The sequence below is a fragment of the Marmota monax genome, unplaced genomic scaffold, assembly GCF_021218885.2.
Source record: "Marmota monax isolate L192 unplaced genomic scaffold, Marmota_monax_Labrador192_F-V1.1 WCK01_AAM20220418_F8-fsc00019, whole genome shotgun sequence".
NCBI classification, from domain to species: Eukaryota; Metazoa; Chordata; class Mammalia; order Rodentia; family Sciuridae; genus Marmota; species Marmota monax.
In genome coordinates, this window is record NW_026695242.1 from 6,521,136 (window position 1) to 6,536,617 (window position 15,482).

A 15,482-nucleotide genomic window follows, 5' to 3' on the forward strand; every position below is an offset into this window, starting at 1 on the left:
TATTTCTAATATACTATAGAAATAACTGACCAGTCATCAAAGTTTTATCCAAAGAAAAGCACTAGGCTTAGATATCTGATAGCCATTGTAGTCTGGATTCATCAACCATCATAATTTTCATGACCTTTATATACCAAATCAGAGTTCTAACCTTCACTCAAAAATTAAATATATATGAGATGTTGTTGAAATCTGAAACTGAGCCATCTTTGATTATATGAAGATTAATACTTGTAAAGGATAAGAAATGAATGGTTATAGACTGCAAAATTTATAGAAAATAAGTTAAAATTTTTACATAAGGACAAACATGTTTTAACACTTAAGTCTAAGATGATTCCCTTATTCTTCTGGATATTTTCTTACAATTTGATACATTATAATTTAATTGTATAGAACATGTTACGTAACAGATATTTTACATGAGCCACAGAAAAGGGGCCTCATCTAATTATGGAATGCCTGGGGGTTTATCAGTCATTAATTGTACACTCTGAATTCATTGAACATCTATTTACTATAGCTGTAGTTAACAGTTTTCTATAACATCTTGAATAAATTTGAAATGGTTAAATTTGCTGAATGTGTCTGGAAAGACCTCTTTCTGCCATGAGTTGCCTCAGTGTAGAAGTGGCGTGTTCACTGATTTAAGTTGCTGTGTTATCTTCTCATTGAAATGGTTTATTTTAATTACTAGGATAGCTTGAGTTCAAATCTGTCTAAGCAGATTACAGAAGGTGGAGATTTAAAATGAGAAAGGCACAATATTTGAAAAAGGGGATGGGGGAGATCACTATGTCAGCATGTTGCTCACATCCTTTTTAAAAAATTGTCATAAGCACATAAAGTTTATCATTTTAACCATTTTTAAGTGTATAGGTAAATAGTATTAACTAAAAGTATATACTTTTTGAACAGTCCCCCCGCCCCTCACTTTTTTGCTTCCTCTCTCCCTTTGCTTTGTAACAAATAACCACAAAATGACAGTGGCATAAAAGCATTATTTGGCTCATGAATCTGCACGTCAAAAACTGCTCTTTTCTATCTCAGCTGGCTTTGCTCTATAGAAGGCTAGGGATTCACAGTCTAGGCTAGGGTAGCTTTGCTTTATGGTTTCGTTAGCAGATATGTCAGGTTTGCTCTGTATGTTTTATCATTTATCTGCTTTTATCATTTTTTTTTTTAAGACCACAAGTCTGACTAGGATCTGTCCTCATAGTGGTTAAAGAGGTGCAAGAAAGCAAGCCAACTTGAGAAAGGCCATTTTAAGGGTGCTTGTATCCTAACTGCTAACATCTCATTGGCCATAGCAAGTCACATAACAGCCTATAGTCCAGGTTTTTGGTTTTTTTTTTTCCCCATGGAGGTTACTGGAAAGGAAGTGAATATTCAAAGATAATAGTCGAATCTACTATGCCTGTTTTTCCTATGATAAACCATACAGTAATGAGTCTTCTATTTGTCTCTTCTTGTGTACTTGGAAAGTTATTTTCAAGATATACCTGGAAATGGATTTGCTGGCCCATAGGGAACTTTCCTTTTCACATTTGCCAGATATTGCCAGTTTTTTTTCTAGAGTACATACAATAATTTGTGTTCTTTCCAAGAGTTTCCTCCTGTGCATTCCTGTCAGAACTTGATAATATCAGACTTAAATGTTTAGCAGACTGATGGGAGTAAATTATTGTATTTTTGTGGTTTTATTTCACATTTTACTATTATTTCTTGGTTCTAATATACTAACTGACCAGTCATCAAAGTTTTATCTAAAGAAAAGCACTAGACTTAGATAACTGATAGCCATTGTAGTCTGGATTCATCAACCATGATAATTTTCATGACCTTTGTCATAAAAGCAAGTGGGGCTTATCATTTCTGCATGTTATTGACCACTCACATTATCATTTCCATGAATTGCCTGTTTGTATTCTCTATTTGATTTTCTTTTTGATTAGTAAAAATACTTTATATATTCTTTATTGGAATCTGTTATATGCATTGCAGATATATTTTATTCTGGGAATTTTTTATTTTGTTTGTGGTAATTTTTGATTACAAAAGTTGTCAGTATTAATACTTTCAAGTGTATCTATCTTTTCCTTGATGGTTTATACTATCTCTTTTTAACTGCTCTATTGAGTTATGATTAACATAAAATAAACATCACATAGTGTTTTAAACATTACAAAGTGTTTGATGAGTTTTTATATATTAGTCATATATACATACTAGTGAAACCATCACCACAATCAATATAATGAACATTTTCCCTATTTGTGAATGGGGAAAAGTACCGTATGATCCTCTTCTTCATTCCCATTTGCAATTCTTCTTTTCCTGTCTTCCCTGCTCTCCAACTCTCAGGCAACCACTTCTGCTTTCTCCCTTGTATAGCTTTACTGAGTGTCAGTTTTCTTCTCTATGAATTGTTGAGAGAAGACTGTAAATTTCTGACTTAAATTGTGAATTTGTGTACATATCCTTTTGATTCCATCAATTTTTTGAAACTTTCTTATTAGGTGCATCTTATTTAGAATTACTACATTGTTTGGTAAATCTCACATGCTAGACAAGTGCTCTACCACTGAGCTACACCCCCAGCCCTTTAAAAATTTTATTTTGAGACAGTGTCTCCACAATTTGCCCAGGCTGGCCCCAAATATCCAGTCCTCCTGCCTTAGCCTCCCAAGAAGCTGAGATTACAGGGATGCGCTATCATACCCATCTCTTTTAACATCTTTTTAAAAATAGCTGTTAGAAAAACTTAAAATACACTTATATTTGTTATTAATATTATGTTTCTGTTGGACAGTGCTGCTCCAGTTAGTAAGCATTATTAGCCTTTATGATGAACCACGTTTTACTCATGAGACATCTGATTCTAGCCTAATACTTATTTATTTTTAAAGTATCTAGGAAGTTTCATTTCCTGGAAATCTGTTAAGAGTTTCTCTTTCTTTTGGCAGGGGGTGGAGTGGGGTAGTACTGAGGATTTAGCCCAGGGATGCTCTACCACCGAGCTACATTTCCAGCCCTTTTCATTTTTTATTTCAAGACAAGTCTTACTGTGTAGGGCCTCACTAAGTTGCTGAGGCTGGCCTCAAACTCATGATTCTCCTGCCTTAGCCTCCTGAGCCACTGATATTACAGGCATGCACCATCATGCCTGGCTCACAGAGTTATCCTCACTATTCTAAGATTTCACAAGCATACACTGAATGTAGATAGGTTTTTGTTCATCCTGTTTTAGAACCCTTGGTTAAAGTATTAGTTTGTGTCTCTCCAGTTTTGAGAGAGTTTCTGCTAATATTTTTTGGATATTTTTTCTGTTTGTAGGTCCTGTAGAATATGACTTTGTCATATATTTTCTGCTTTCCATCCTGCTATCTTTTTGTCAGTAGTCTGGGAAGTTACCTTTTCTTCTCTTTTGACAGTATATTGAAAAATAGGGGGAGATAGGCAGAATTTTAATTGTCTATAACTCTTTCTTGTTTGTTTTATAACAGAAGCTTATTCTATCTTTTTGACTAATATTTTCTTGAATATTTGTGAAGTTTTGAATTAGAATTGTTTTAAAATTTCTTTCTGTTTCCTAAATTATCTGTTTCTTTTATAATCAGTGATTCATTTTGTTCAGGGCAGGCTTCTAGAAGATGAAACACATTTCCTGTAAGGAGAATGTGTAACAAAATTTGTGGAAGGAGAAATGCAAAAATTTTCTGGGAGCAGTGGTAATTGGTTATAACACTGTGGACAGTATATTCCTGTCTAAACTAGCATGAATATGGTAAGACATGAAAGAAAAGGATTGAGTAATTATACAAAAAAATATAGTTGGGAACTGATTACTTTCAGAACTCCTACAAAGTACCCTTTTATTGAACTAATTGTATGCTCCCTTATAATGTTAATTATCATACCCATATGTCTTTCTCACAATTGGAACTCTTCAAAGAAGGAATTGTATGTTATTCATACATTCTTTTGTAGTATCTATTGATCAAGTATTGTATCAAGTATGGGGAATAAAACATTATGCAGAGACAAAAACATCCCTGTCAATCAAACACAATGTATGTACTTATGTCTTTCACAGTGCTCAGAATTCAAACCTAGGTATTCTCTATTTCCCCTGACTCCCTATATTAGGATGATATATTAAGATGGTCTCTTGAGCTTTGTTGCAAAAGTTCTTTTGGTATTGAACTCTTTTCTTTAAATTGATACAAAAATAATATTATGCATTCTGTTTAAATATTGTCCTTCACCTTAATTATAGGTAATATAATAGAAAGAGCACCCCCCCCCCCCGGGAGGAGTCAGGAGTCCTAATTTGACTCTATTGTTAAATAAGTTTGCACATGCAGCTTGTACCCTGTCAATCTCACTTTTCTGATATGTAAAATAAAAGGTTGGTATCTTTTAGGACTTAAAAACTTTGAATCTGAAAGTGGGACAGAATATTCATTCTCATGGCCTTAGAATAAATGTTGTAGCTAAACTGTCTAGTACATTTAATTGAGTATCTGGAAACAAAACTGAGATTTGTTCTTTTATATGTTTCAGTTGAGTTAGAATCAGTAGCTCATTTTTTTTTTCTCTCTTTTTCAGACTTGGGCCTGGATCAGTATATAATAAAACGCTTTGATGGAAAGGTGAGCAAATTGTGACACTTTGATGTGTATCCTGTTGTTTACTAAGAAGACTTTCAAGTTCCTCTAGAATCACGTGTGAGAGATTCCTGAATACCTGGTTATTTTACAGAAAGCATGTTTAAGTTAGCAGGTCTGTGCCTTCAAATGCTTCTACAGAAAGAATCAAACAGAATGTTCTGTTATATTTTTCTATGTGAGGTGACTCTTCACAGGTTGTCTACTCTTATTGAGAGCTAATTCGGTGTTTGTTAACTTTTGAATATTAACTCAGTAGTCATTATAAGCATTAATAAGCAACTCCACAGAATGGTATTCATACAGTAATGAAATCATTTAATGATGCATTTCTCAGATCATAGCTTCATCATTAATTTATGTACAAGTGTATATATGTGACAATGGAGAAACTATCTGGATTACATAATAGCTGCTGCCTGTGAGCAAGGGAGGAAGCTGATACACTGGAGATGGGGTTGCCAGCAAAGGAGACCAACCACCTGCAAGATCAGAAGTCAGGTTCTGAGAGCTCCAGTACTTCAGCAGTTTTCCATAGCCATTCAGCTTCTCTGGTTTCCTCTCCTCACCTCTCAGTCCATCCCTACCCACCACTGCAAAAGTTTTCTTCCAGGAGGGCCCCTTCCTAATCCCTTTTTGCTCCACAGACATCCATTCATCCTGGCATTCACCCTGGGTACCAACCAAAATATACTAGACAGAATGTCTGTCTGAGATGCAGAGCTAGGACATAGGCCAGCCATCTTCTAATTGGAGTGCTATACCCCTGAGAATGCAGGAAGACTTTTTAGGAACTAGTGAGTATAAACAGTTTCAAAAGGAATTCGTTTCCAGACCCTCTACCTGGATGGGTTAGAGTTGGAGTGCAGTTATAAGGAGGTCAGAGTCATACATGTGACTTCAGGTATTTTCCTTCTGCTGGGGTGAAACAGTCTCTGGGACTTGGGGGCAAGAAGGATGGGCATCAAAAAAAAAAAATGCCATTATTAGCCAGGCATATGATGCATGCCTATAATCTCAGCTACTCTGGAAGCTGGAGGTAGGGCAGGGGCTTGCAAGTTCAATGCTAGCCTTGGCAATTTCACAAGACCTTGTCTTGAAATAAAAAATAAATACATAAAAAGGGTTGGGGTAGAACTTAGTGATAGAGTGTCCCTGGTTTTAATCCCCGATAGACACATAAATATTTAGCCCCCGAATGTTACGTTTGTATTTGTATTTCTAATTTGACCTTCCTTAACCTTTATGATAGTATATAACAGTTATTCTAGCTATAAAATTGTGAAGTTCCTTATAGTGCTTTTCTAATAATTATGAAGAATATTCCAAATTTGCATGTTTGCTTATATTTACTTTCAATTTTTTATTTTATATCTGAATAAATTATATTTAACATCATTCTTAGGTATAGAAAATAAAAGATTTAATTTTATTATCTCATGAAGTAGTCAAACATGTTTTTCCTTTCAGGATAAATTTCCCCAAGAGAAAAAGAAAACACTGCCCAGTGTCATAAAAAAAAGTAATCTGTCGCCTTTAATAAGGTGGAAGAAAGAATTTGAGAAAAAAAGAAGAGCCAGGAGTGGCTTTACAAATCGTAAAAGGAAAGAATTGAGAAGGAAAATCATGAAATGGATGGAAAAGGCAGGATCACAAAAGAGGGTCTAGATGGGTGGAGTCAATCTTAGTAAAAACTAATTTTGTGGGGATGTGCCAGTTATTTTATCTTTAATGTAAAACTCTGTACCTTGGTAGGGAAGCATAGATGTTTAGCTCTTTTTCACAAGTGCAAAGAATAAGTGGCTATTAAGATATGAGAAATTTTAGCTAAGGCTACCTAACTGAAAAGTGTCTTTCCCATTGAGTTGGCACAGTGCCTAAATACCTCCATCTGTGGTATCTTCTTTTTATCCTGTTTTGTTCCATTGTCCCAGATATGGGGCATCTAAAAACATAAATGTAGTATAAAATTATGACATAGTTATAATTTAATAATTATAATATTCATTAAAATACACATAAGCTCTGGATTATGATTTCCAACCTATTTTAATATATCTTTGTTAGTTTCATTGTAATATTCACAGAATTGAAAACTTAGGACTTAATGAGTTAAAGTCACATATTCTTAAAGAATGATCAAAAAGAAAGGGCACTGAACTAGATACTAGGAGACCTAGGTTGAGTCATGGCTGTCCTTAGGGACAGCCACATCTTTTCTTTGATTCTTGGTCCTTCTGCTTTGTGTCCCGTAAAGTACCATATTCATGTGAGAGGTTACTGCAGACACTGATGTCAGGATCTAATTTCAGAGTCTCCAGCAGGTCATGTCCCTGTTTTCCCTGTCTTTGTGTCCTTCGGAGTTCAGCATAGGCCTGGCACATAGGAGGCTACCAATAAATGGTGGTTAATTTACAAAAAATCAACTAGTCTATCATGTTGCTTGGACGCATGACTCGTTAAGTCAATAATATAGCAAAGTCAATTTAACAAATAACTGTTTTAGCCACTGAAGGAATCCAGAGTAGCATGAGAATTTTTTATTCTTTGATTTTTATTTTTATACATGTATAAACCTGAATATATGTAAAGAAGTTGAATGTGTACAAGTTAAACAGCAGATTGACAGGCTGTTAGGGGAATTTTCATTCCTGGAGATTTCCCAAATATAAAATCTTTAATGATAACTCATGTTTTATATGTGTTCATATATATATATATATATATATATATATATATATTTGTAGTTGAGCACAGTACCTTTATTTATTTATTTTTATGTGGTGCTGAGAATTGAACTCATGTGCTAGGCGAGCGTCCTACCGCTGAGCCACAACCCCAGCCCCTCATGTGTTCTTTAATTTTTTCCTGTGGGCCCAGTAACCACTTAATTCACTTGATGTTAAAAATTTGCAGCTTTTGGCATGACTGATGAGCTTCATGTTTTTTCAAAAGTAGAGTTTTTCAAACTCTACTTTTCTTACCATTAACATTTTATAATTTCCACTTTTTAAAATAAAATTGCAAAAATAAAATGTAATAAAACATTAAAAGTATTTGAGTACTACCTTGCTGTGGAAACAAAATGGTAGTGCTTCTGCATTTGGAAGGCAGACTTTACAGGTTCTAGTTGAAAATGTTTATTTGTTCACTAAAACATAAAATTTTAAAATTGGAGTAAAACAGGCAAGATTTAGGAATATCAGTTTGAAAGTATGGTTTGTATGAAAGACAGGCATTGAAAGTTGTACTTATAGTACCAGAATAACAGGTTCTGAATGAAAAAAGAGAAATGGGAGACTCACATTTGGAGGTGTAGAATTCAGCCAGTGACCCTAATCCAGCTCACTCATTGCCTAGTAGTCAGTGAACAATCCAGAGTTCCCATTCAACCACCTTACGATATGTTTGTTGAATCTCTTGCCAGGTTATTCATTAAATTCCTTTATTAATTTCCACCAAACACGTTCTTTTTTTTTAATGCCTTTATTTTATTTGCTTATTTTTATGTGGTGCTGAGGATGGAGCCCAGTGCCTCACGCATGCTAGGCAAGCCACTGCGCTAGAGCCCCAGCCCCTCCACCAAACATGTTCTTGAGGCAGTGTTTTAGAGTAAATGGTAGGCTTCTTGAATGGATTTTTACTGAATGTACTTCTGATTTATGTCTTTACAAATTATTTTTTATTTCATATGAAATTTAAGAAAGTAGTTTCTATCCTATTTTGAAGTATATAATGATAAGTACAAAACTGATTTAGCATTTGATCAGTTTTAAAAGTTTTTCCAGGGCTCTTATTATGTATGAAGTCCTTTACTGGATGGTTATGATTAAGGTCAACACTTGAATTCAGCTATTGATCATGACCTTTTTTGTTTTCTCCATTAGAAAATATTAATGTGTGTGTGTGTGTGTGTGTGTGTGTGTGTGTGTGGTGCTGGGGATCGAACCCAGGGCCTTGTGCATGCAAGGCAAACACTGTACCAACTGAGCTACATTCCAAGTCCTAGAAAATATTAATTCTTAAATAGCACTTTCTAGAGTATATGCATCCTACAACAAGTTCCTCCTGAAAATGCCAGGTTTGTGTGGTAATTATAGTAAATTTTGTGCATTGTGGCCAGAAACGTAGTTAGAAAGCTAAATGCCTTGGAGGAATTTCCTTTTAGACTTATTTTGATTTTGAAATGAGCAAATGTCTTTCCCTTCTTCTCCTTCTATGAAACTTAGATGAGAATCTTCCAGAGCTCATTACTATCTTATGTTAATGAACACTAATTCTTTACTCTCAGGATACTAGCAGTTTCCTTTGTAAAAAAAGAAAGACCTACATTGTCACTGGCAATTAAATCATCTATTGCATTTTAGAACTTTCTAACATAGGCCTTGTCTGAAGAATAACAGCTATAGGTATCATTGTTTTTAAGAATATGTTTTGACACCTAATGGTACTGTTTATTTTTTTAAAAAAATATTTAGACTAGGTTTAAACATTTTTAAAACTTCAAAGCTTGAGAGAGTCTAGATTTTTTTTCTTAGGACATATTTGAAAATCATTATAGTAATTTTTTTTTCCAGCACTGGGGATTGAACCCAGGACCTCCCACATCCTAGACAAGTGCTGTACCACTGAGCTACACTTCTGGTCCTGAAAATCATTATAAATAGCTTATTAATGCTGTTATTAAGATTATAATGAAAAATAAGTCTGGCTTTTGTTTTAATGTAATATATCATGAATTTTTAAAATTCCACATATTCCACGTACAATTTGTTATGCAGTTATTTCATGTACTTTAGATTAGTTTTTTTAATGAAAACTATATTTTTTCTTCATTTACTTTTTTAATGTTTAATAATTGACCTGTAAAATAAAGCAATTATTTCTAAGTAGAGCAAAAATTTTACATTATTTTCAAATATTTATTTCATTTAATCATTTAGTTGCTGTCTTTTTATTGATATGGCTTATTTCAAGTGGTTTATATCCTTCATTTTCCCATTTTCTCCTACTACTTTTTCATTCATCAAACTAAATATAGAAACTATATTTTGTATTTTCTGTATAGCAACTTAATCCAAATCAAACATCACCATATTTTCTTTAAAAATCTCAGTAGAAAACTTTGTGTTTCAGATAAAGTTGTTTCTTAAACATTACCAATTCAGAGACATCATCTTATGTCTTCTAAAAACTATGAAGTTCACATTCTATTTTAAGTGTTTTTACAACAAATTGTCCATTGAAACTGATTGTCCATTATTATCATTCCACCATATATTTCTTTCTTTCTGGTTTGGTCTGGGGATTGAACCGAGGTCCTCGGGCATGCTAAGCATCTCTATCACAAATTTCACCCCCCAACTCTAAAAGTTCTTTATAAAATATTGATAAATGAACTTTGAAATATTCCTTTGGGGATAAATTTATGGTTCCTTTAAGGAAAATATGAGCGTATTTTTTCCCATAATATAATACTGTTAATGCTTTGTTTGAGCTGTGATTATTTACTTCATATCACAGATAAACTAAGACTCTGGAATAAGGTCATATATTGTATTTCTCCTTGAAATGTATGTTATTAAAGGATTTCTTCTAAGAGTGAAGTGCATCAAAGATCCAGGAAATGTAAGTGAGCAGATGTGGGAACTGAAAGTCTTATGGGGCAGATGAATCTCCATATTTAATTGAACTACTTAAATCCTGGTCAGATTTAGGTAGTTTATATGTAAATAAGATAGGTAATTCTGCATTGTTAAGTAGCCATTTTCTCCCCTCCCCCCATCTTTCTTTCCCACCTTTGAGAGACTTGAAACTAGACAAGTACAAATTCTTGTTGAATTAATATATTTATTCAAGTTTTTCTGTTGCTAAATATGATTATGTAAGTAGAAGTTTATTGTTTTTGCTTGTGATCCATGTTTTCATTTGCCCTGTCAATTCCATCTTTAAAGCAGGGTATATCACTTATGTTCTTTTTTTTCTAACAAAAACGAAATTCTTGCTTTAAAAAATATGTATAGCAGATTCTAAGAGATTATACAAATATTCAGTTCCTTGAAGCCAGAAGTTACTCACAAATATTTCATATTCACATGTTATTTGGGAGGTGATGATTTAGCACTTTTTAAAAAAAAATTTGTAGTTGTGTATGGACAGCAGGGCTTTATTTTATTTGTTTATATTTTTATGTGGTGCTGAGGATCAAACCCAGTGCCTCACGCATGCTAGGCAAGTGCTCTGCCACTGAGCTACAGCCCCAGCCCGTGATTTAGTACTTTTTAAAAGCCCCCAATAGCTGGGTACAGTTGGCACATGCCTGTACTCCCAGTAACTAGGGAGCCTGAGATAGAAGGATCATGAGTTTGAGGCCAGCCTTGTATTGTAGCTCAGTGATAGAGTGCCCCTCGGTTCAATACCCAATATCAACCAATCAGTTATTCAGTCCCCCAATAATGTATTAATTCATTGATTGTCAGTGATTTATTTTTCCAGCTTCAAGTGAACTCTCTAAATGGAAAATGCTTGAGTATATTTACCACAGAAGGGAATTAATGCCAATAATAACAATATGAAAAAAAAAATAGGAGAAGCCTGGCTCCAGAGTCTACCCTCTCTTCATATATCTAAGCTGTTTTTCTTTATGACCTATTTGTAAATCCAAACATTTTCTTATGTTAAGTAGTTCTTATATTTTACTGCCTTACATGATGCTGTTCACTAAAAAACAAAACAAAAACAAGAAACCTTTGATAATTTTGCTTTGTTTTCGGTAAGAGTTGTTGAAATTATCTTGTTTTTTTAATTTTTTTTTTTTTAGTTGTAAATGGACACAATACCTTTATTTTGTTTATTTTTTTATGTGGTTCTGAGGATCAAACCTAGTGCCTCACTACAGAACCACAATCCCAGCCCCTGAAATTGTCTGTTTTTATTTTAATTTTCATAAAAAAAAATTTTGGAGATGGAGTTTTGCTGTGTTGCCTAGACTGGTCTGAACCTTCTGTGCTCAAGTGATTGTCCTACCACAGCCTCCTGTGTAGCTGGGACTATAGGTGTGTACCATCACGCCCATCTCCCAGTCTTTTTCTGTTTATCTTGATAAAGTATAGATAGAAAACCATAATAAATGAAAAGCATAACATAATTTTAAAGAAAGAAGAGATATACAAATTTTAATACCTAAATTTGGGGATAAGAATGTCAAATTCTGTTATTTGTTCCATTATTTTTTCACATACCATGAGTCTCAATTGCTGTTTTGAAAAGTGCTATGTCTATTTTAATTGAAGCCATCGCTTATTTTGTTTCTTCATTTAGTAGTGCTGGGGATTCGAGCATATTAGGCAAGCACTCTACCACTGAGCTATATCCCCAGCCCAAAGCCATAACTCTTTTTTTTTTTTTTTGAGAAGAAGAATATTTATTTTGGTTCACAATTTTGGAGGTTTCCGTCTGTTGGCTTATTGCTTTCAGGTGGGTGTCTAGGCACTATATCATGATGGGGAGCTCATGGTTGAACAAGCTCCAATGCCATCACTCTTAAAGTGAGCAATGCCATCTATATTTGAAAAATTGAATCTCTGCTGATTATAATCAGACAAATAGAAAAAGTAATGTTGCTGTTGTAAACAAAACCACATATTTACTCTTTCAAGTACATTAAACATGAGGCTGTTCATTATAGTCTACATGGGAGCAAAAATTAATATGTAATGAAATTGCCATAGTGAACTCAAGTCTGATTCAACGTTTCAGGAAGTTCTTTGAGCTGGGAGTATAACTCAGTAGTAGAGCTCATGCTTAGCACTGAGGTCCTGGGTTCACTTCCCCATCAGAAAAAAGTTAATTCTTTACACCTGCTGGAATTTTATGTTTTGCTTTTAGTCACAGATTTTCCCATTTTCTTTCTCTCCCAGCTCTTTAAATTACCCTCAAAACATTTTCTCAGTTTTCTCTCTTCTGACGAATTAGCAACTTTAGTCCTTTTTTCCACACAGTAACCCTAAAATCTAGCTTTGGTGTCTGGAATATTTTCCAAGGCATTTCATTTTGAGCACTCAGTATTTGACAGCCATATGTGAATGATTATTAGATATTATAAAGCATGCTGAATTGAGTGTGAAAAATATAACCTCATGCATTGGTGCACTTATTGTGTAATAGAGCAGTATGAAAAGAGTATGGACTTGAGATAATCATGTATTCATTCAAATATGGGCTTTACTGCATAATTGATGGGTAATTTTGGGCAAGAGACCAGTTAACCTCTGAGTGTCAGTTACACTCTGTAAAATTGGAACATTAGGTAAAGCATCTGGCTCTACAGATTGTAGCTGTTTTGCATGACTTTGAGCCCTTTACTCAATTTATGGAAGGAATTATCTGCTAACGTGAATTATCTTCTTTCTTAGTTTATATGAAATGCTACATCTTACCCTATGCACAGTTGTTCTCTTCATGGTTTTTTCCTTCCAATTTCAATCAGCTATAAAAATCTCCTTGTGCTATGTTGGTAGTGAGTGATTTGCCTGGGTTAAATTTGCCTGGTCCATTAACCAAAGAGAGACCTCTGGTTTGATTTCTTGTATCTGAGCTGTCCTGTGTTCACAGCAATTTATCTCACTTCCATGTTGTAAAATCCTTTGAGCCTCTGTCACATCAATACCAGCTGTTGACTTGTTAATTGCTAAAAGCATCTATTTTTTTGTCCAGAACTTTTATAACATTACTAAACTTGGTTTGAAAATGATGGTAAGCTCAGGTCAAATTTTATTTTACAACCAGTGAAATTATTTATTGAAAAAATTCTTTAAAACCTAAACTGTTCCCTCAAATGCCAGCCATGATGACTGGTCTTTTTTACCTGTGTGGCTAGAACTTCATTTAGGGCATCATAATTTTGGAGGATACCTGTTTATAAGTAGTCATTCTGAACTCATTCCAATTTGGTTTATATGGGTGGCAAAAAAATCAATTTATTATGAGGTGAAAAATATACTAACATCCATGAGATGTGAGACACCTTATAGGAAACTTAGAGTTCCTTTTATAGAAACGGAAAGTTTTTCTACCACAATACATTTCTTGTTAGGAAGATTAGGAATTGCATTGTTATGGTAGTTTGTTTTATTATGCCTAATGAGTCATATCTAAAACATTTTTGTTTTCCTCATTTTTTTATTTCCAGGTGTTCAGTGGTATTTGTACAGGTTTTAATTGCTCCTTTATGTGTTATTATTTGTGAGATATATATAGGTAGATAGATAGATTTGGGAGTATTTATTCATGTAATCAAACAATGTTTTTTTTTTTTTTCTTTTTCTCATCTTCTGATCAGGATTTCTGGCAGGTACTGACTCAGCAGCATGTGCTTTAATTTAATTAATGCTCCAGAATCCATAGTAACGCTTCAGAGACAAAGGTTCAGTGCATGCCCATGTCCTTCCCATTCTCCTTTCAGAATGATTCAGTTCCTGTCACTTTAAAATAACATACTTTAATGTGCTAATTCAAATGCTACACAAGTCCTTGAGAATATATAACCAGCGTAATTTAAAGGGAAGACTTTACACAAGTTAAAGTTGCTATACAAAAGGTCAGGAAATATTACTTTTAGTAACTATATTTTTGAGAAATTCATTAATTGGAGTATTTACATAGTCTTATTGGGGATGTTTTATTCCTACCTGAAATGTAATAGCAATGAAAAACAATAGTAACAAGTAAAAAATTGATAGTTGTTTTTTTTCCTTTAGAAATTTCTTACATAGTAAGTGTAGATAAGCAGTTGCTTAGTTGCCCTTTGCTCAATTAAGTGACTTAAGAGGAAACACATGGACTATTTAGAAAGACTTCATTATTTTGTTCTTTTGAGCTAATCAATGACTTTAACTTGGAAAAGCCAGCAAACATATGGAGAAAACCATAGAAAAAATATATATTTATAGCCTGGCAAAGAAGACTGTCAAAGATACTACAAGCAAATTCTTTTTAAATTGATCTTCAGAGGCTTGGGTTCTTTAATTGTAGTTTGCAAATTATTAAAGTTTATTTATTAAGGAAATTACCCTTGCGTTTTTGTTGTTTGGCAGTCTTTTTAGAAAATATTTTAAAATTTTATTTTTTATTTTTTGGAACCAGGGATTGAACCCAACCAAGGGTGCTTAACTACTGAGCCACACCCCTGACCTGTTTTTTATTTTTTTATTTTGAGACAGGGTCTGGCTTAGTTGCTTAGGGTCTCGCCAAATTGCTGAGGCTGGCTTTGAACTTGTGAACATCCTGCCTCAGCCTCCGGAGCCACTGGGATTACAGGAATGTGTCACTGTACCTGGCTGGTTTTAATAAAAACATAAATTGAATTATAAATCTCTTTGGGGCTTAAAATAATGATATAACTAATTAAGACAACTGGGTGCTCTTTCTTTTTATAGTAAACTTTTTCAGCGCTCTGTTCTTAGTACTTCCCATGCCAAGTCCCCAAACCAGTCATCCTGTTACTCATGCAATAGGTTATCTTCCTAAATACCTTTGCTTTTAACTGTATTCTGAAATAAACTACCAAATGCTTTAAAATTATGTCAAAATAATTTATTGATTTCATTATCAATGTTTCTAATCCTGTGGAGTCTATTTTAGAATACTGTGTTATAAACATTATACTGAGTGCTAAGGAGAGTTAAATCAGATGAGATGCTAACACCTGTCATTCGAGGATAGCCACTTCCAACTCTCTAATTATGGTAGGATTGTAGAAGTCAGCTTTTAAAAACTCACTTTTCCTTAGTAATTGTATGAATTAAGACTGAA

General features: G+C 33.9%; 1 protein-coding gene across 3 annotated transcripts in view; it reads left to right on the plus strand.

Annotated features, from left to right (window-relative positions):
* Micu1 (mitochondrial calcium uptake 1) overlaps positions 1-15,482 on the plus strand; it is a 188,595-nt gene that overhangs the window by 54,805 nt on the left and 118,308 nt on the right. For all 3 annotated transcript variants that reach the window (XM_046419603.2, XM_046419604.2, XM_046419605.2), the window contains exon 5: positions 4,612-4,655. In XM_046419603.2, the coding sequence (XP_046275559.1) occupies positions 4,612-4,655 (44 nt within the window). The remainder of the gene's footprint in view (positions 1-4,611; positions 4,656-15,482) is intronic.